Source organism: Oreochromis niloticus, linkage group LG23 (genome assembly GCF_001858045.2).
Source record: "Oreochromis niloticus isolate F11D_XX linkage group LG23, O_niloticus_UMD_NMBU, whole genome shotgun sequence".
NCBI lineage: Eukaryota > Metazoa > Chordata > Actinopteri > Cichliformes > Cichlidae > Oreochromis > Oreochromis niloticus.
This window is the reverse complement of record NC_031986.2, coordinates 35,681,278-35,702,837: the sequence shown is the minus strand read 5'-3', so window position 1 is coordinate 35,702,837 and position 21,560 is coordinate 35,681,278. Positions and strand designations below refer to the sequence as shown.

General features: G+C 43.2%; 1 protein-coding gene across 7 annotated transcripts in view; it reads right to left on the bottom strand.

Moving 5' to 3' along the window:
- Positions 1–659: 659 nt before the first annotated feature.
- Positions 660–21,560, bottom strand: part of nfia (nuclear factor I/A) — a 144,345-nt gene continuing 123,444 nt past the window's right edge. Inside the window, exons 7-12 of one of the 7 annotated variants that reach the window (XM_019351420.2) lie at positions 19,949–19,999; positions 17,793–17,798; positions 14,303–14,475; positions 9,210–9,375; positions 8,548–8,636; positions 660–816 (exon numbers count right to left, since the gene is read on the bottom strand). In XM_019351420.2, the coding sequence (XP_019206965.1) occupies positions 802–816; positions 8,548–8,636; positions 9,210–9,375; positions 14,303–14,475; positions 17,793–17,798; positions 19,949–19,999 (500 nt within the window). In that variant the 3' untranslated portion in view covers positions 660–801. Of the gene's footprint in view, positions 817–8,547; positions 8,637–9,209; positions 9,376–14,302; positions 14,480–15,610; positions 15,835–17,047; positions 17,216–17,792; positions 17,799–19,948; positions 20,000–21,560 lie in introns of those variants that run through there. The other 6 variants (XM_025902832.1, XM_025902833.1, XM_025902834.1 and 3 more) reach the window with 6 other exon arrangements.

Sequence of the window (21,560 nt, the reverse complement as noted above, 5' to 3'; positions counted from 1 at the left end):
CACATAAAGAAAACCCTAAACCCCAAAACCCCACGATTATACCCACCCTCCACCCGGTCGTCTGTCACAGCCCCCCCCACATGAAGTTCTTGTTATTTCTGTGAAACAGGTGGGGGCGTCTGTTTGCGCCTGTCACACCTCCACATCTACCCAGGTCCATGTCTTTTCGTAGAGCCTTCCGACTTCCCCCTCCCTGACCTGCCAGCAACCGAGGGGCGTGAAGTCAATCCCAGGAAGTCCATGAAGGCTCAGGTGGTGGCGATGGTGGTGGCCCCTCCTACCAACTGTGCCACATCCCAACTTCACGAACCCCCAAACCATCAGACTCCAGATGGGGGGGCGGGTGATGTGTGGGGGGAGGGTTTCGTACGACTGTAAGTCCACGGATGCACCCGCTGCAAAGGATGATGGGAGAGCATATGTGTCGTCAGAAGCACTGTGACTCAGTCTTTCCCAAAAATTGTAGGCTCAGGTCCCCCACGTATTTATCAACCTGGTTGGATTTGGGGTGGGGGGTGGGTCTGGCACTGTATATGGACACTGAGGTGTGAACCATACGTTTGCAGGGATGTCTGTGATATACAGTTTGCAGGGGGTCACGGTGCGTTTGATCCGCTGTAGCCATGCTGATGCTGCTGAGCCTGTGTGTGGTGCTGGTGGGGGCGGAGTCAGCCATGAACAGGAAAGGAGTAGGGATAGGTTAGACTGGGCTTTCTGTCACAGCTGGCATCAAAGGTGAAAGGTCGGAGAAGAGACTGCAGCGATTTGTCGTACAGGTGGGCGGAGGGGCCTCTGGAGTCCTTATCCCAGGTACCACTGTGGAGAGACAAAAACAGATGTTAACATCTGGGCTGCTTTAGCGACCACTTACCGGACACTCCCAACTGCAGGTACTTATCCTGTGACTAAAGTTTATGGACTTTTCTATGCAGATGATACACTATTGTATTCAACTCCTGTTGCTATAGAAACAATTCTCCAAACTATGGTTAAAACCTGAATATGGAAAAACTTACAGTCACATTTTAAGGATTCATGATGTTACAGTATAAATCTTAGGGTGGATTAGCTTGTAGCGCCAAAACAAATATATGTGTGTTCTCCTGAAATCAGGATACCTCAAGTATGTCTTTGAGGAAACATGAATTATTTATTTAGATTGAGAAAAGAAAAACAGAAAAAGGGGGGGGTGGGGGGTCAGGGATAGCTCAGGAGGTCACCCCATGATCGGAAGGTCGGGGGTTCGAATCCACTGAAAGGATACCCCGAGGTACCCCTGAGCAAGGTACCGTCCCTACACACTGCTCCCCACTGAGTGAATGGGTTAAATGCAGAGAGGAATTTCCCCACAGGGATCAATAAAGTATACATTAAATAAGTGAGACTGTTATGCAATATATCCTGTTACAACACAAGACCAGAAAAGGTGTCTCCGTGAATGATAAGCGACATTTCAGCTCTCCCGATCTTCACTCTGACACTGACAGCAGGCCAAACATACCCAGATCAAACCTCTAGACAGTTGGGACCCAAATGCATCAAAATTAAAGCATTAACTGACTTTTGAGTGAAACTGCCTGTTTTTTAGGACAGGTAACAAAAATTTATGCTGATGGTGTTTGGTGGGCTGCCCCCAGAATGTCAGAAAATGCAACATGAACAAAGCAAATATGTAAAGGGCAAATATGATGTTTTCCATACTACCTCTCAGTTGTATGGATGGTAGGGCTGCCACAAACGATTATTTCAATAGTCTAAGGAGCTTGGAAAGAAAAGCGTCTGGACTTCTTTAAGTTGCTTGAAGACATTTCACCTCTCATCCGAGAAGTTTCTTCAGTTCTAAGGTCAAATGGTGGAGAATCCCAGATTTAAACCCAGTGGGAGTATCCCCCTGGGGGGGTTAAACTTCTTAAACAAGGTGAAACGTCTTCAAGCAACTTAAAGAAGTCCAGACGCTTTTCTTTCCAAGCTCCTTAGACTACGATGACCTGGATGACTGAGAACCTTCACAGATTATTTCAATAGTCGACTAGTCACCGATTATTTTTGCGATTAGTTGGTTAATCAGATCATGCATCCATTGGACATAAAACGTACGCTTATTGCATCAGCATGCGTCTGCTCTTATATAACTATCATTAGCTTACAGTTTGAAGTGTTTAAAGTATATGCTAACTAAAAATAAAGACAAGATGATAGTTTATTAAACTTTTAATGAAATTTGCAGATTGTCTCGGTGGAGTTTAATGAACTCAGCCGCCTGCTCCTCGCTATCTAAAATATAACAGGACATGGGAGTAAATTCTCGACCATCTCACACTTCTGTTTAATCAGTTTTCTGTTTGACGTTTATTCAGCTGTGTAAAAACTATAACTTTAATCTCAGCCAAACTGATTTACTCAGGAACAAATAAAACACTGAAAAAAGCCAAACAATAACAGTTTTAAGTTATCTAAGTGACTTATATATCATGTTTAACCTGAGTAGCGAAAGACCACAGGGTCTGAAAACGATGTGCCGGGAGTCCGGTTTTATCGCCGGCTCTATTGAGCCTTGAACCCCCCTGACTAGCTATCGAACTGGCAGGGAACATGTCTTCGAAAACATCGGAGCAATTTTACAAATATGTGATGTCTTGATAAACCAAGCAAATATTTGAAGTTTACACACCTACATTCTCGGATGAAAATATCTTAAAGATTTATTTTGTGACCCAGAAAGAGTAATAAGAGTAATATTAAAACGAAGTAGCTGCTGCCATTGTTGGAAACTAGAATTGGCTGGGCCGCGCTATGAATTCTGGGATAGGTTGGGCCACGAAGGATACACCTGACCCATCCTTTGAATCTGGGGAAAAGAAGGACGCATTTGTCGGACGCATTTGGAGAAGCCTTCGAATTTGGACAGCCTTCGTCGTGTCGCTGTAACATAATCGGATCCGAAGGATGCGGCCCCTAAATTTGGACATAGCTACGATACCGGAGACTGCTTCTTCTTATTTGGGGTTAAACGGCAGCTGGCATCCTTGTAGATGCATTGCTGCCATCTTCTGTTTCAGTCCGTTATTAAACTCTTAAATCCTACCACTTATTCCTGCGTGTTTCAGGATCTTAAAAAGCTTCAAACGATGTGTTGAATATTAAATTTGTCGTTGACGATTTTGATAGTCTACGTTTAGTCGATTAATCATGGCAGCCCTAGTGCAAAGGTGTACAAAATTTAGTTTTTGAGGTTTATGAGGTCAGTGTATGTACAGTAATCACTGTGAGCTACAGGCTGCAGAGTGCTCTAAACACCCAGTCACGTCTTGATGGATGCTCAATTTCCCGAGTAAGGAAATCCCAGAAACTTGGAAAAGCTTTGTCCAGATGAACAGAATCAACTTTCTGGGACCAGTTTATCCATTTTTTTCTTCTATTGGGTCTGTGTGATGTCATAGAGATATGATATGATTAAATAGTTTCTAATAGAGATCACCATATAAGCATGTTCAACCCTTCCATTTACGAGTAGCAGCAAATCAGAAGAAAGTCTTTCCCAAGGGGAGGAGCTAAAACAGCATGTTCACAAAGTGAGGTGGTGCACTAAAGCATAGTGTAAAGAGATAGATAAAGATAATTTTGAACCCTGTATCATGACAAGCTACTCTGCTGCTGTCCAATAATACAGATACACTGTGGGAATTAAAATACTGCCTCATTTAAGTCCACCACAAACAGTTCCTCCAGACTGGATTTCTGTAATTTGGTATTTGATGCTATCCTCAGGATGTTCTCTTTCCAACGCTATAATCCTGTGGCTGTAATGAACACTGCTGCCTCTAGGGGATGCCAGTGAGGCTTGATTTAGTCGAACCCACAACAGGCTGAGGTCAGACCGTCAGGTTCTCAGACTACAAACACAGGACGCTGCTTCTCCTCTCTGGGTATGAGTTTATGACACAGGAGCACAAAACTCTGTGTGTGTGTGTGTGTGTGTGTGTGTAATCCATCTCTGATAGGCTCGTATCGATCGCCAAAGGTGCATCGTTCATGAATCTCTCCCTCCTCTTCCTCACTGGCCCGTCCAGTTCAAGTTCATCTCTGCGTTACATCATGTCTGGTTGCTAAGGACAACCAGACGGCCCGGGACGTGACTACCATCGCCAAGGCAACCGCATCACCCCCCCACATCCCCATCCCACTACCCCGCCTCTTTTATCCTCTTCCACCGTTTCTTTCTTTACGTTCATCCTCTCTCGATCACTTTCTCCTCCCCGTCCCACTCCGCACTTCTTCACACACACACACACACACACACACACACACACACGAAGGAATAAAAACAAACACACACTTAAAGAATGTACATTTTTTAGAAAATGTGCTTCTGAATTTTGAATTTAAAGTGAAAGTTAAATGAAACACGCGGGATCAGGCATTCCTTTTCTTTCTTTGTGTGCGTGTGTTGCAGGGTTTCTCTGCACTCAGACCTCAGTTGCTCCTGACTCGTTGTAATTCTATTGCTGTGTGTGTGTGTGTGTGTGTGTGTGTGCAGTAGTGATAGAGGAGAAGACTGGAAGGTTAGTTTTTAATCAATACAACTTGCTGACGCTGGGACTTTTCTACCTCGCTCTCTCTCTTCCTGTGTCTATCGGTGTCTCTCGGCCTCTCGCTCGCTCGCTGCACTGCAGCTCCTCCCTCTGTCCTGAGAAGACTCAGAAGATGAAACTCTCACAGGCCAGACAGAGTGTGTTTGTCTCTGTGTGTGTGTGTGTGTGTGTGTGTGTGTGTGTGTGTGTGTGTGTGTGGAGTAATGTTACCACACAGTGGGTTGATGCTGACAGCTGTGATTCAGACTGTAGAAACTCATCACAGCGAAAGACGGAAGGCGATTTTAAAGGAGCAATCTGCTGTTGTTTTTCCATGTTTTTCATATTCTCAGCAATCTCAATGTGCTGTCCACCTCGGCACATCCCACTCTGTCTGTGGCTCTTAGCTTCAAGGAAGTAATTCATTGTGCAGCACAACAACCATCCTGAACATCCAGGGAGGTCTGTAAGACGCTCTAAAAGCTGTTCAAGACAATGTCTAAAACCAGCACCATTCTAAAAACAGTGAAAAACCAGAGATATTGATAACGTATTGATTAAGTATGACGGCTTATCGATCACTCAGAGAGAGAAGATTTCAGTGACAGTCACTCTGTGTCATCTGCTCGTCATTTGCTGCAGAGGAAGGTGTGCCTCAACCAAAGCTAATGCAACAGATCTCTTAGATTTCCCAATATAGAGGTATATAAAACCAGTTACCAACCAGAGCTGTGGAGCAAACAAGTATTAGGTTTGAAAAACTGTGTGAGGTACACGAGGAGCTCAAGGGCAGTTTCAAAAGCAAAAGGCTGATGAAGGCTATTTTCTTCTTTTTTTCCAACAGCGACCTTTCACCGTACGAATGTCCAATGTGGAGATAAAGCCCTGATATCATGACAGTTTAACAAAAAGTCACTCATGTCTTTGAGAGTCTAAAAAGTTCAAAAGAATCTGATTTCTGAAAAACTGGTACTAAAACATTTACACACACACCGTGATACCACAGCCAGCCATAACCTGATCAATACAAGTGTGTGTGTGTTTGTGTGGTAGGGTTTCATCGGAGGAGCAGACGGTGCAGTGAGGGTGCACCGTGCTTTCCCCTTTGTGTGTGTAGTTATCCTCCGTCTCCGTGTCCGATTTGCAAGGTGAAGCTAAAACACACACACAAACACACTCGTATTGAACACACACACACGTATGCAGTGCAAACACCACGCCCACATCATGACTCACTCAGTGAGTGTGTGAGTCTTGGAGAAGTGCTGACTCAGGACGAGACAGAAACAGTAGCAGTGATAGACGGAGAGAGATGGATGATAGACAAATATTCATTGAATAAAAAAGACAAGTTCAGAAGCCTGATGTCTGACTCCAGATGGCCGAATCCTGGAGTCCTGGTATCCGAGTCCTGGTTTCTGAATCCTCATGTTCGAGTCCTGGTGTCCTGATGTCTGACTCCAGATGTCCGAGTCCTGGAGTCCTGATGTCTAAGTCCTGGTGTCTGAATCTTGGTATCTGAGTCCTGGTATTGGAGTCCTGTTGTCCAAGTCCTGGTGTCTGAGTCCTGGTGTCCTGATGTTCAAGTCCTGGTGTCCTGATGTCCAAGTTCTAGCGTCCTGATGTTTGAGTCCTGGTGTCTGAGAACTGATGTTTGAATCAGTGGTGTTTGAAAACTTGTGTTTGACAACTGATGTCTGTCCTTATGTCCGAGTCCTGGTGTCCTATGTCCGAATCCTGATATCTGAGTCTTGGTGCCCAAACCCTGATGTTTGAGTCCTGTTGTGTGATTCCTGGTAATCGAGTCCAGGTGTCTGAGTCCTGATGTCTGAGTATGAATTACAGACATGATCAAAGTAGCTAAAATTACTGACTGTGAAATGTCTTTGTTTCCCTTATGGCACAAATAAAAGCAGGATTTTCATGTAGATCTTTGAGTTTTTGCAGCTTGCTGTCATTTGCATGGCATCAGGTTGTGAAAGCCTCTGATGTCTTAAAGATACAAGCTGTATTCCTTCAGAACGGGCTTATCACAGACGTTAAAGAGGACCTGCTCTGCTCATTTACAGCTCCATGATATTTTTCTTGGACCTTTCCAGAGTAGCTTTGCATGATTCACAGCTCAAAATAATCCTTCCCCACTTTCTTCTGGCTTCAGCCTCTCAAGTTAGCTTTCATCTGATTGGCTCCCGCTTGCAAACAGGAGGTTTGAAAAGAAGGTGGGTGGGGCTTCTCTATGCAACATTATCCTGATGCTTCAGTAGAAAAAACTGTGATAACCTGAGTATGTAGATCTGGCTGAGCTCTGGGCTCACAGAGATTACTGTACACTGAGCTCAGTATCAGGAACTCTGATCGTGTTTGATGTGAACATTGACGACTGGAACAGCAGATATCTGACAGGAAATAAAAGAAAAGCAGAAAATGACCACTTCAGAGCGCGTTTGTGGTTTCTGGGCTGGTTCTGGAGCTCCTGGGAGAGAACATGCTGTGGTTCTGTCTCACCTCCCAGTGATGCTGACAGCATGGCTCAGCACTGACTTTCACTTTCTGACCCACTGTCCCACTGCAAGTCCGTGTTCTCCCTGATGCTCTGTGTGTGTGTGTGTGTGTGTGTATGTGTGTGTGAGAGAGGTGTGGATCGTGTGTGTGTGTGTGTTAGTTTCGGCGCCTTCCCTCCATCTTTGTCACCATGGGCAACCACCACTCTGACCCGTGTGGGCACGACGCCCACTCTCACACAAAGACAACGCCAGCTGCCCCCCACCCCCAACACACACACATCAATGTAAACACATTTACACGTGTTTACATTGATGTGTGAGGACCTGAGTGAACTTAATCCAGCCCAAGTGTGATGTTAAAGATGTTAAAGCCTTCCTCACCATGTCTACCTCCACCCTGAAATATCACCACTTTCCTCCAAAAACACCATCACATAACCCCCCCCCAAAAAATCTATTTTTTATAAAACATACACGCTGACCTTAAAAACATGTCTTCTTCTCTACTGTGTTTAAACTCTCCAAACAACGTCCACATTTCCTAAAAAAGCTGTGAGTCATTTTCCAAACCCGCTGAATCTGAAGCAGAAATAAAACTGAAAAAAGACAAAATTTTCTTTATTTTCCAACAAAACACAAAAATTCTCCTGGATATTTTTGTATTTTTCTGATGACTGACGGTTAAATTCATTCCCAGAAAGGAAACCTTTGGAGGAGAAGCTGCTCATCACTCGAGGAGCGCGACATCGTCCCCGAGAGATGGAGAAAGAATAAATAACACAAGTCTGTTTCTGGCAGCGGTGACAAACACCTGGCTCATGTCTTCACGAGAGAGAGAGTGTGTGTGTGCGCGCTGGTGTGTGTCAGAGTCGATAAATCGACACCCTTGTTCACTGTGGGCCACCAAACACACACACACACACACACCAAAGCAATCAAGCATGTCTGGATTGTCAACAGAGGACTCCCACCTCACTGTGTGTGTGTGCGTGCAGGATGAGTTAAGTCAAGGCTGCCCAATCGTTACTCTCTTCATAAATCAGCTGGCAAACAGACCCTGACCCCCCCAACACACACACACGCACACACACAGTATTCAATGAGGATGCTGTGTTCACTAACCACCCGCCCTGCAGTAAATGATTCAGGCCTGAAATGAAGCGCTGCTTCTTTCCCTGTTAATGTCTTTGTTTATAAATCCCAAAATCCTGTTCTCCAATTGGCTGATGGGTGTCTGACCTCTTGTTGCTTCCTCTGGTTTCACGCTGACCAGCACAGGTACACCATGTGTGCGCAGCACGCTCTCATGCTGAAAATGAGGCCAGAAGATGCAGTTCCTCTGACGTCCAGCAGAGGCTCCAGCAGTGAATTAGTCCCCACAGACTCCCATGTTAAAACTTTACAGCAGAAATAAACATGTTTATATGTTTGTAAACATGTTTGCAGCTGACACACCTGTGTTTGTTGGTTACCTGTGGTTGCTGAGGGATGTTAAAGCCGGGGTCTCGAGGTCCGACGCTGACAAACCGCTGAGCTGGAGACGTGGTGGGGGTGGAGTAGGCTGCACAACAAACACACAGGTCCCGTTATTAACACGTGATGACCCGACGGAGCTCTGATACACTTTAAATTTAATTATCTCCTTAAATTCAGACCCAAATCAAGTTAGATTTAGAGGAACCTGATTTGAAAGTTTATATTTTCTACGCCGTTGTTAATAAAGTTTTGAAAGACTTGACAGTTATTTAGAAGAAGTAGGTCAGACAGATGACAAACACATCAAGCAAAAACATAAGTAATAAATACAAACAAATTTCAGTGTCTCCATGTGTCGTTGATGAGTATTAGCAGGATTAAATATTTTGGCAGCGACTGCGTCTGTTTTCGCCAAAAGACAGGAAGCATCACTGAACCCCGCAGTCAGAAATAATCCAATCACAAATCACTTCTCACAGATTACACGAGAACTAAATATCAGATTAATAACTGAAACCTGATGCGTCGTTCCTTTTGTGTGGGGGCGTGACAGCCAGCAGGAAAATCCAGTTTAAACACGCAGAAGTGATGCGTGATGCAAATCTCCTCTGTGTGTGTGTGTGTGTGTGTGTGTGTGTGTGTGTGTGCGCACACTCACTGGGTGAGGTGGGTGAGTTTCCTCCCCCCTCAGTGGAGGAGGTGGAGGGCGGCTTGGCGTCAACAGGCAGTGGGACGGGACGGGCCATCGGAGGAGGCGGTGGGGGAGGCAGCATGGGCGTCGGCAGGAAAGGGTTGTGGACCTTTCCCTGGGAGCTACCATTAGGCTGAAGGGGGTGGGGGGACACAGTTAGAATATGTGTACAATATTCTGTAAATAAACATCAACAGGTCCCTCACAGCTCGTCCTTTCAGTGTGTATGTGTGTGTGAGAGTGTGTGTGTTTGAAGGGATTTTTGAGACTCAAAATGTGGTTTTAGTGTCAGCGTTACAGTTAGGTTATGGTTTAGGTTAAGGGTTAGGGTTAGGCATTCATTTTGATGGTTAGGGTAAGAATTATGTCAATTAGATGTCCCCACATGATATGACTACCCGACTCTGTGTGAGTGCGTGTGTGTGTCAGCAGTTTCCTGGCCAGTCTTAAAGGATTCTGCTGCTGTTGGCATTTTCTCCTGCTGATCTGAAGGCGTAACTTGTACCTGCTTCTGTCTCTGTTCTTAGCTCTCAGCAGCATTCTCTCTGTATTTATACGCCTTTGTGTGCGTACCTGTGTGTGTTTACACCTGGATAACTAACCACTCAGTCCTAATGTGCTTTTCCGCCACAGGAAAAAAGAACCAGAGGAGGAAGCAGGTCCTGGATACAGCCCCAGATTTTAAGCCAGACTCTCTGAAAGTACAGAACCGTGTGTGGTACAGCCTTCAGCGGTGGAAGTTTCTCACTGGCTGAACCATCAGCGTAATTTTGTGCTGAACATTGGGGGGATCAAGATCTCTGTGTAAATAAATAAATCTGGGTAAATTCCCAGATGATGAAATATGCAACTATTTTGCTGGTAATAACTGAAATGAGTAAAGAAAATCAACAGCCTATTCATGCAACATAATTCATAATTTTATTGGGGGGGTTATGTTGGTTGGGTCTGATTATTGGGGGGGTCATAACCCCCCTAAACCCCCTGGAAATTACGCCCCTGGGCTGAACATGCAGCAAAAACTGCTGTGACAGACCTGCCTGGAAGTGAAGAACCATCTCTCACAAAGCATGAAATATCCGTCCTGTCAGTGCAGTAAAGACGTGCGTCTTTGTTTCCATCAGTCAGAAGGACATGTTGGTTTAATTATGTTCTCATCCATAAAATGATGATCCAAAACACCTGTACACAGAATTTCTCCTGCTTTTAGTCCAAGAAAGACGTGCAGGTGTTCAATGTTAAATCTATGCTGCAGGTACGTTGTAAACACAAACCCTTCTGAAACCTTCCTGGAAACGCTGTGTTAACGCAGCCCAAACCACTGTGATTGGTCTGTTTAGTACCGATGAGTCCTTCTGAGCATTTCCAGCTACTTTTTCACTGCAATTATTGAATTATCAGAACAATAATCATCGCCTTAATACGAAGACTGACAGACGGCAGGGAGATCAGAGTGGATGTGAAGGAACATACAAAGAAGTGGAAAAACGAAAGGGACAAATATGTTTGCCTTCAAAGAAAACTGACCATAACAAAGAGCAAGGAACCAGGAGGGATTCAAGTCAGTAAGACACCGGGACACCTACTCAGCTCTGCTCCTCAGGCGTTGAGCCATCTGATTGGCTGCTCTACTCTGACTTTACTCTTTATTCACTGTGACTGGACTCTCTGCTCAGTTCGACTGAACCCCTGAGGGACCGTAATGATATCCCCGCCTATGACGTGGACAACACAACATCGGGTAGTAAGACCTCTAAGCAGCATTTAGGAAAATCAGTTGTAATGTCTTGTGTATCCATCAGGGGGAGCAGGGTGGAGGCGCATTCATTTACAAACTTGTTACACGAGACCTTTTCAATTTGTTCATGGATCCTAGAATTAGAACAGAATCATAGCGTTTACCCTTCTATAAAATAGTGATAAAGATAGACGCTGCAGCAAATAAAATACAGGCTGTTCACACCGAGCAAGCCACACAAGAAGTGACGCTTCCATTCTGTGACTTGCGTTATTCATAAAATAATTATTTAACTGCACTGCTAATGTTCTTATATAAAATGCAAAATCGAAATTTAAATGCACCCCAACTGTACGGCAACACATATGTGTGTGTGTATTTCTGACACAAATATGTGGCACTTTGTTTGAAACAGTTCAGGTGATGGTGAGTGAAATGCTGCTGTAGGAGACAGCCACGACACTGTCACCGTGGTTAAAACTACTGTAACCCTCGCTATAGTCACAGCGATCACAGTCCTGCTCTGTGAAAGAGACACTCTGCAGTATTTAGTTATGAGTACAAAATCTCTGACAGGGAGGAGAGAACTAACAGTCATTAATGAGCAACTACACTAACAGCACTCTTTCTTGTGATTCTTGTGATTGTGCAGTCAAAGAATCATGGCCATCATACGACCCTTCAACCTGAACGTAGGGAATAAACCACACAAAATTTATTGGTAAGAATGGTCTGAATCCTGACCATGGATACATAAATAAACACTTTAATAACACAGTTTGTTAAATATATTAACAGTAGTTTTACTAATAATGTCTGGATTTAAAGTGCAGCAAACTGCCGCTGTGAACCGCTTCTATTTTTTAACTCTCCTTCAGCGCTCTGCATATCTCTGATAAATCACTGCAGGAATTTTAGGGCCAACGTTTACAGACAGGTGAGAGAGCGCAGACTGTCATCAGCATCACAGCAGTTAGGTGAGCGTTCACACAGCTCTCCCACAGAAGGCCGACGACTTCCCAACCCCAGCCCAGATACCATCTCTGTCCTGGCTGTGATTTGAACTCACGAACACGTGTGAGGACAGGAATCATTTTCTTTGTATTTTCCCGGACCTTATGACAAAGTTCATACAAAGGACTTTTACTTTTCTCATTTTAGTGCTTGTTGTTTAACTGTCATGCTCCAAACCTCCTACAGACAAGCAGCAACCCCCCCATCTCTGCGATGGTTGAACGCCACCGACGTGTCATCACAAAAGGTTGCATTTAGATTTTTACAAATGTTGAAATCCTGTTTTTAAAGTTTGCAGTCCAGAATGTGATACTAAAATTGTTGTTAATACATCTGCAAATTATACCAGAGTGTAAATTAACAACATGCAGAAGCAATTTCTACTTGGTGCACGACATGCCTGTTTAGTTTAGTCAGGCCGCTCATTTAGAGAAACAGATTTCAGTGCAGAGCTGCGCACATGAAAACTCTGACATCAGAATATTACTCGTTTTAATTGGAGTAAGTGTGAAAGCGCGTCTCTCCTTTTTGAAACAAAGATTTTCAACAAAAACTGAAGATCAAACAGGAAAACCTTACATTTATTAAAATTTACACAGTAGTCTGCACTCCATTTCTTTGGCAGTCTTCTGATGTCCTATTTTATGGAAGGCACCATGAGGTTGCTTTGTTTGTTTGCTTATGTCGCACATTTCCAAAGACATCATCCCAGCCCCGGGAACACTCCGCTGATAAGAGTTACACATCCATGCACATCCATCAAGGTAGCCCTGTTCTGATAAACTTTCATTTGGATGGTTTCAAGGTTAAAACAGAGCTCGAAACAACATCCCCATCTCAGGTACGAGGATGTCCAAAGGACAACTCTGGAACCATCATACAGCCTGGAGAGCAGGTGAAATTTCTGGCCTCTCTTATACAAAATATAGAGAAATTACAGGTCGCTCAAGACTTTTGCACAACATGAGAGTTTAAAGAAATCTAAAGAATGAATGACAATATTAAGCTGCAACCTAACAGAAACAATGAAGGATGGCTTATAATTCAAACAGAGGTCTGAAGAGGCAACAGCCCAGCAAACAACAAAATATATGAAAAATGAAGATGTACCAGTCTCAGAAATCACCTCCACATCTGGTTTGGGATCTCTGAGGAAACTTGTTTGCTAGAATATAATTTTTTTGTAAATTTTATTTATTTATTAGATTAGATTAGATTGAAATGGCTAAATGAAGAACTTTACTGGAAACAGTTTTAGTGATCTGCAGTGTAAAACGTCTGGATGGCCAAATAGACTGTGAAGTTATATCCTTTATTTTACATTTTTAAAAATTAAAGTTTTTATATTTTAATGGGTAAAGAGTTTTACAGCGACAGCTATCAAAGAATGTCAAATTCAATTCAGTTTTATTTACAACAGTGGCCTCAGTGCGCTTTAGAGTATAAAGCAAAAACCCGACAATAAAAGTGAGAAAATCATTTGTAGTTAACGATCCAGGTCAAGGGTTTTTGGAAGAAAGCCCCATCTCTTAGTGACACTCTGCAATTAAGTGAAAGGGGCGTGTCTATAGTGGAAACACTCCACCACCTCACACTGTGTGCGTGTGAGGTGGTGAGTTTTTTTCTTTTTATCCCAAACATCGCATTTTAGAATTTGAGAAATTTGAGATGATGGGTTTTAATTTTTTTAAATGCAAAGTTGACAAAGTGACCGCCTCTACTGTTCAAACGGGACATGGGCTGCTTTCTTTTCTTGGTTTTTATCCAGGTTAAAAAACAAAACAAAACACGCTTTCAGTTTCCAACAAATTTCAGTGCGACTATCGCACGACTTCAGCGACTCTTAGTAACGATTAGAAAAAGATCAGCTGTTTCATCTAGTCAACACCAGGCAGAGAACGAGTGCTCGGGGGTTAAGGTTAAGTTAGAGGCGGCTCGGCCTTCCAATCGGGATCGCCCTGCAGTCGGGCCAACATGTAGGAAAAACGGAAAGCAGATGCTCTGTGCCTGTGTGTGTGTTTGTGTGTGTGTTTGTGTGTGTGTGTCTGAGCCTGTGCGTGTTTGTGTGTCTGAGCCTGTGTGTGTGTGTGGAAGGTGTATTGATTCAGTGTCTAGACTTAGATATATCAACTATCTCACTGCAGTACAAAGGCCACACACACCGGCACACACACAAACACACACACACTGCAGCAGTTTTGCAAACAGATCCCACCTTTGCAGAGGCTGGAAAACCCAGCTGAGATGTGTTTGTGTGTGTGTACACGTGTGTGTGCGTGCATGTGTCTGTGTCTCTGTGCGTGCTTACGTTGAGGAAGCCCACCTGTCCGGCCTGCTGGGCGGAGTCAGGACAGACCAGCTGGACGAACTCCTTGAGCGTCTCCTGCGGGTGATACCTGATGGCCGGGTGGGAGAAGTAGGAGCCAGGCTGCTGCAGGATGGGGGAGGAGGAGAAGTGGAGGCTGGAGGGGGAGCGTGGGGCTCGCTGAGGGGGAGAGAGAGGGAGAGATTAAATGATTAAAGGGGAGGAGAGTTGGGGGAGGAAGGTAGAGACATAATCATTGTGGGAAGCAAGGAGTTTATTAAGTTTATTAAGGGGGCGTGGCTTAACATGCAGATACATGATGATGGACACACAGAGCAGATGAACCAATGACAACAGGACACCCCAGCTGTCAATCACTACAGGTGTGTGGAGGTGAGGCTACATCATTTACGTGGCTCCTCCTCTTCCTTCTCTCCTTCAGTCTAATTAAGGCTCTAATTGGTCTAATACTCTCTGATTGCTCGTTAGTGGATGAGGCCTCGTTAAGGCCTGTGATGTATGGAGGTCTGAGGAGAGTGCAGAGAAGATGCTGAGGGGGGAGCAAGGGAGATAGAGAGACATTAGAAATGACAGAGAGAGAGCGAGGGAGCGGAGGAAGGAGAGTTAAAGCTGCTGCACTAATTCACTTAAAGTCTGCTGTGATTTATCACTCTGACAATACACACTGACCGCCCGTGCGTGTGTGTATGTGTGTGTGTATGCGCTCTGTAGCAGTGTATTTACAGTAATCATTGGATGGATGGCTTTCTCTGCCCTCTCTCTTTCTCTTGTAACCACAGACACACACACACACACACACACACACACGGGGACAGAGTGTGTGTACATTAATAGAAATGATCTCACTCAGTGTGCAGGCATGCTCAGCCACCTGTGTGTGTGTGTGTGTTTGATTTAGTTTGGTTCCACATCCTGTTTCTGGGATTTTTTTTCGATGTGTTGTGCCAACTTCATTTATTTGATGGCCTCACTGATCGACAGAGTAAACGAGTGGATCTCACACCCACAAACCAACTTCCAAAGTTCATTGGCTCCCTGTTAAATCCAGAATTTAAAATCCTGCTCCTGCTAAATAATCAGAACCCATCTTATCTTAATGACCTTACAGTACCATATCACCCCATTAAAGCACTTCACTCTCAGACTGCAGGCTTACTTGTTGTTCCTAGAGAATTTTAAAGTAGAATGGGATGCAGAGCCTTCAGTTTTCAGGACCCTACTCTGAGGAACCAGCTTCCAGTTTGGATCCAGGAGACAGACACTATCTCTACTTTTAAGATTAGGCTTCAAACTTTCCTTTTTTGCTAAAGCATATAGTTAGTGCTGGATCAGGTGACCAATCCAATCCCAGCACAAAATCAGCCTCCTTCCAAACATCTCGGGGTCTATCTCAGCTGTAGGATGAAAGTGTGTGATTTCCCTGTCATCAGCTGAATCTGTGAACTTCTCTGATATCGATCTTCTCGTCTTTCTTCGGGCGAGACGGCAAAGCGGAGGATTTTCCTTCAGCGGCGCTGCAGCAGCAGTATGTGTGGTACCGGCATGTCGAACACAGAAGAAAGAGCTGGGATTAGTTCCACTTTGCAAATTGCCTCGCTTCACTGCCTCAGACACCCCTCTCCTCCTCCTCCTCCTCCTCTCCCCTGCCAACTATTCCTTGAAGAAGATATTCTCCATCAGGAGGTGGATTGATAAACGATAAGAAGAAGGTGAAGAATTAAAACAGGAGAGTTCCTTCATTTTCACCACATGTGGAAGAATTTTAAAGGAGGTGAGGATGGAGAAAGTACAGGAAGGTAAGCCATCACTGGAGGTGCAGAGAGGGGGTGTGGAGGAAAGACCTTGATAAGAAAGGCCCAAAGTGATCTTCAGACCACTAAACTCAAACTAATCCTCCGGATCCTCCTGGAGAAGATCCAGATCGCTGCCCATCAGAGAGTCTCTCCATCAGCTTGTATAGCTGCATCCACACATGGACAATCTCCTGTCCTTTTTGAACTTTTAAGGTGGAATGTTTTCTTACATGTAATGTGACGACTTTATCGGCTCTCCTGCACAAACTTCACTGAGACCTGGACTACAAGCAAATCACACTATATGTGAGGATTTAATTTCCTCACGTTGGACAAAGCATCACATGACACATCGTTAAGGTGCGCCTGACCTGCTCAGTAAATCAGATTATTTTATAATCCCTCTGCTTCCTGTTACACTACACAGAAAGTTTGTCTGCTTAAAAATCATTTTTTATTTAAAGCCAGAGGTCTGTGAGTATTTCAGCTGCTCGCCAGATTAGATGGTAAAGTGATGAATGAGGGTTATCTGCAGATTATTATTATGGAAAAACACTTCTCAAGACTCAATGTCCACACACACACACACACACACACACACACACACACACACACACACACACACGCATAAGGAGGAAGTGTGTTTCTGTGGTAGATTATTTCAGCCAATCAGAAGATGAGAAAGGAGCAGGAGATGGGTTAGTGGTGGGTGGGTGGGACATAAGAACAGGTGTGAGGTGGGAAGGATGCTCTCACAACACACACACACACACACACACACACACACACAAACACACAGTTCCCTGCCTACAGGTGTGTGTCTACAGGTGCCTCCTCCTGACAAAACCCACAGAGACTGACGGGGGTGGGGTGAAGGAGGTGAGTGTGTGTGTGGTGGGAGGTGGGTGAGGGAGGTTTCTGGGGATGACCTCACCTCGAGGCCCGGTAATGACGGGCCGGTGATGGTGTGTGAAAGCCGTTCGGGGGGAAGAGGAAGAAGAAGAGGAGGAGGAGGTGGAGGAAGCGCCGCTCGGCGAAGGCGCAGTGCCGCAGAAACCGGACTTCTCTGACCTCTTTAGAGCGCTGGCGGGTGACGGCATCCCTGCCAAGAACCATGATGATCATGATGAGGAGGAGCGGGTCATGGCAGGTTTGATTCTTTAAACACTTTTTATGCACCCCCAATGGGGGGGGGAGTTGGGAGGAGGGAGGTAGTGGTTTGGAGTGGGGCTTAGAGATCAGGGGCGGGGCTTGGAGATTGAGTCACAGGCTGCAGGTGTCAGAGAGTTTAGTGTGTCTGAGCCTTTTTTAGTTTTTAGATACCAGCATAAAATGACAACATGAGTAAAAATGATAAAACAAATAAAATGAAACACTAAAATATAAAAAAGAACATCAAAACAAAAGCCTGAAATTTTATAAAAATAATAATATCGACATGACAAGTGTGCAACAAAATATATAAATAAAAACAGAAAACCAAATAAAAATGTGAAATTACATTATTTTATTCAGTTTTTTAAAAACACAAGTTTACTTTCACTTTTATAGTTTAAGGAAAGGTTCCTCTGAGTGATGATGTAAAGCCCATCATTTATTCTTATTTCTTTGTGTGTCAGACGGGCCAGCCGGCAACATTTTTATTCAAATATAAAAAGTCAGTCAGTTGTCTGAGAGACGAGAAACTCAGACATGCTGCTTCTCTTTCCTGTCAGCTCAGCTGTGTGAAACGTTATCAGCTGGGATAAAAACAAACATAACCTGGCTGCTGTTAATATCAAGACACGCTTACATGTGATGATTTTTATTTGAAATATTTAATAAGCTTCAGCAGACGGGAACGTCTTGACTTGTCACATTTTAATTTTTACCATAGCTACCAGATAGATGCCGTTCAGGCTGAATTAGTTCATCACAGGAACGGCAGTGATCATCATCAATACAGCTTTTAAAAAAATATATTTTATTTTTGGCCTTTATTACACAGTGCAGTGAAGAGTGATGGGGGGGGGAGACATGTGGCAAAGGGCCGCATGTCAGATTTGAACCCGGGCTGGCCGCTTTCTACATGCAGTACTTTTATTGTAACGGAGTACTTTTACTTGGAGGTACTTTTACTGCAAATAAGGCTCTGCATGGCTGATTACCAGCACAAACACACGATTGTTCCACAGTTCGTAGACGATCTGTGAACAGAGGGAACAACACAGACTGTGGTCTACCTGGAGGGGGTGGGGCTTGTAGTGACGGGCAGAGGTGCAGTAGGAGGAGGAAGAGGCAGAGGAGGGGGTTGCTTGTTTGTGAGTGTGATGAAGGACTGAAGAGGTTTTGTCAGGCGGAAGTGAGGCTGTTCAGCAATGTCTTCTTCCTCATCCTGTTTCCACATCCATCCATCCATCCGTCATCCATGATCGATTCATACATCGTCCATCCCTCCATCATTCATTATCCATCCACCCATCAATCATTCATCATCATCCATCATTCATTCAAGATCCATCCATCCATCCATGATCTATCATTCATCCATCATCAACCCATCCATCATTCATCATCCATCCATGATCCATTCATCTATGATGCATCCATCATTCATCCATGATGCATCCATCATTGATCATCCATCCATGATACATCCATCATTCATCCATCCATCATCCATCAATCATTATCCATTCATCCATCCCCCATCATCCATCCATCCATCCATCCATCCATGATCCATCGATCCATCACTGATTATGATTCATTCATTCATTATTTATCATCCATTTATCCATTATTAATGTGTCCCAGTTAATAATTTAACTGGGACACATTAATAATTTTATTTGTTATTTCAAATAAAAATCTGTAAAACATTACAAAATGAAATAAACACAAAAACCCACAACCATTTAATTAAATGTGGAGACCTTTAACGGGTCTCCACAGCAGATCATCTGCCTCCATCATTCCCAGCATCCTCCTCTCTCACACCAACATGTCCTCCATAACTACATCCATGAACCTCCTCTGAGGTCGTCCTCTTCTCTTTCTGCTTGGCAGCTCCATCTTCATCCACCTTTGTCCATTACAACACAATCCAGAAACTGTTTGGTCTCTAGATAATATTGCCCTTCATAATAATTAGGGGTGTGGCCTCTTTGGTTGACAGGTGGATGGCTGTAGCTGCTAGTTGTCTGCTCAGCTTCACCCGAACTCGACCTCTGGACTGTCATAATGACATCAGCTGACCAATAACATGGCTGCTGTGATGTTACTGTACTAGCAGAGCGTCCAAAAAGGAGGAGCTCCAGGACTGCTGAGTGAAATTCAAGGATTTTGATGTTACTGATTAGCAGTAAGTTAGAGCTCCACCCTCTCATCCAGCAGCCATTAGGCTGCCTCACGGTTCAAACCAGTTTGAGTTACCGTCCATCTTTAATATACAATCTGTGGTTAGTTTTCGTCATTTATCAGATTCAAACGTCTCCTGATGCACACTCTAACAACACCTTTACTCGTTACCATATACACATTCAACACACACACACACACACACACACTCGTACACACACACACACTCGCACACAGACACAAACTGTCCTGCTGTCCATCCAGCTGGTTTTCTCCTCCACAAACAAAAAAAATCGACCAATAAACAAAGTGCCACAGTGACATCATCAGCATGCTGCCAGGTGAGTGGAGTTAGGGTTGGGTGGAGTGCGGTGGGGAGGTGAAGGAGGTTGAGGGGGGCACGAGACGGAAACTCAGACAAAAAGGAGGAGAAGGAGGAGGAGGCGGTTTCACAGACATGTAGACAGGAAGTGAGGAGGCGTGTTGACGTCTTTACCTTGTCGGGAGATGAACGAGCTAGCTAGAGAGCCACGCAGCTTATATCCAGCTTTCCAACGCAAGACGGAGGAAAGGAAGAAAAGAAACGGAAAGGAAAAGTAGCATGAATACACCGGCCGAGAGAGGAAGAGGAGACAGGGAGAGGAAGGAACTCACAAATATAATCAGTGTGTGCGTGTGTGTTTAAGAACATGGTCACCAAAATAAAACTACAAAATCTCTGAGTCTGCAAAAATGAAAGTAAAAAGTAAAATAAACCAAAATGCACCGGAACAATGTGAATGCAATAAACTGAATATAATAAATAATAACTGAGAATTAAAGCAATTTTCTATTTTTTCTAATGCAAATAAAATAAATAAAATAAAAATATAATATTTAAAGTTTCCTTTGAGACGGCTAACCTGTGATTTATAATTCAGTTTGAACCAGAGTGGACGTGCTTCTGTTGTAGCTGTACAGCTGCTTTAAAAATAGATTTGATTCTACTGGAATCATAGAAATACTCAACAGAAACCTAAACACCTCTGTAAAATTAATTTATATTAAGAACAGCAGTTTATTCTGCACATATCTTTCTGGGCATTTTTGTTCCTTCAAAAGACCGAGAGCAGAGAGAGTGACAGGAAACAGCACAGAGAGAAGAACGACATGCAGCAGATGGTCGCTCGGCTGGGAATCGAACCGGTACTCGAGGGGGTCTGCTCGAATTTCCAAAATATTATTAATAAAAACTAAAAAAGTCACTGAAATTTTAAAGAAATAAAAAAATGAAACACAGAGAACAGAAAGAAAATTTAAATAGCTTCATAATAGCAATTATAAAAATATAATATTCTTATTCTAATATTATTAATAAACATATTTGATTGATATTCACATCTTTTAAATGCCAGAATATTATTTTCTATCTAAATATTTTAATAAGTTCAATAACAATTACAGTATAGTTTTAACGAACATTAAAAATAAATAAATGATCATGTGAAATTGAATTCAGAATAAGAACTAAAACATGTAACTGAATAAATTTCCAACCCATTTAACAAGAAACACCAGGCAAAAAAAAATAAAATTAATCAATCATAAAAACAAATAAGCCACGTAAAGAATATCTATAAATATATTTGAAAAACGCAACATTCACTGAAATAAAATATAATAAAAATACTGAATAAAAATGTCAAAATGAACGTAAAGACATTTTGTATTAATATATTTTATGTGACTGATATTTGTATATTTATCAAATGCCAGATTATTATTTATATTATATCAAAACATTTTAAATGCATAATTTGACTTCTCTATCTAAAAGAATCACCAAAGAAATATTTAAAAATATAAAAATATGACATAAAAATACAAAAATTAAAAAGCAGGTAACTAAACAAACTGCCTGACTGTTGAAAAGTAATTAGAAGTGAAGAATGAATCGAATAATTTACAATAATTGTAAGACAAATTCAAAAACATGGATTTCTTCTGAGCTGACAGTTTGATGACATATTGAAGCGAATTTAATTTTTCCCCACTTTCTCGGCTTTGTGCGGCTCACTGAACAGATTTGTGTCTCTGAACTGTTCAGATTCAGATTCACACTGAGCTAC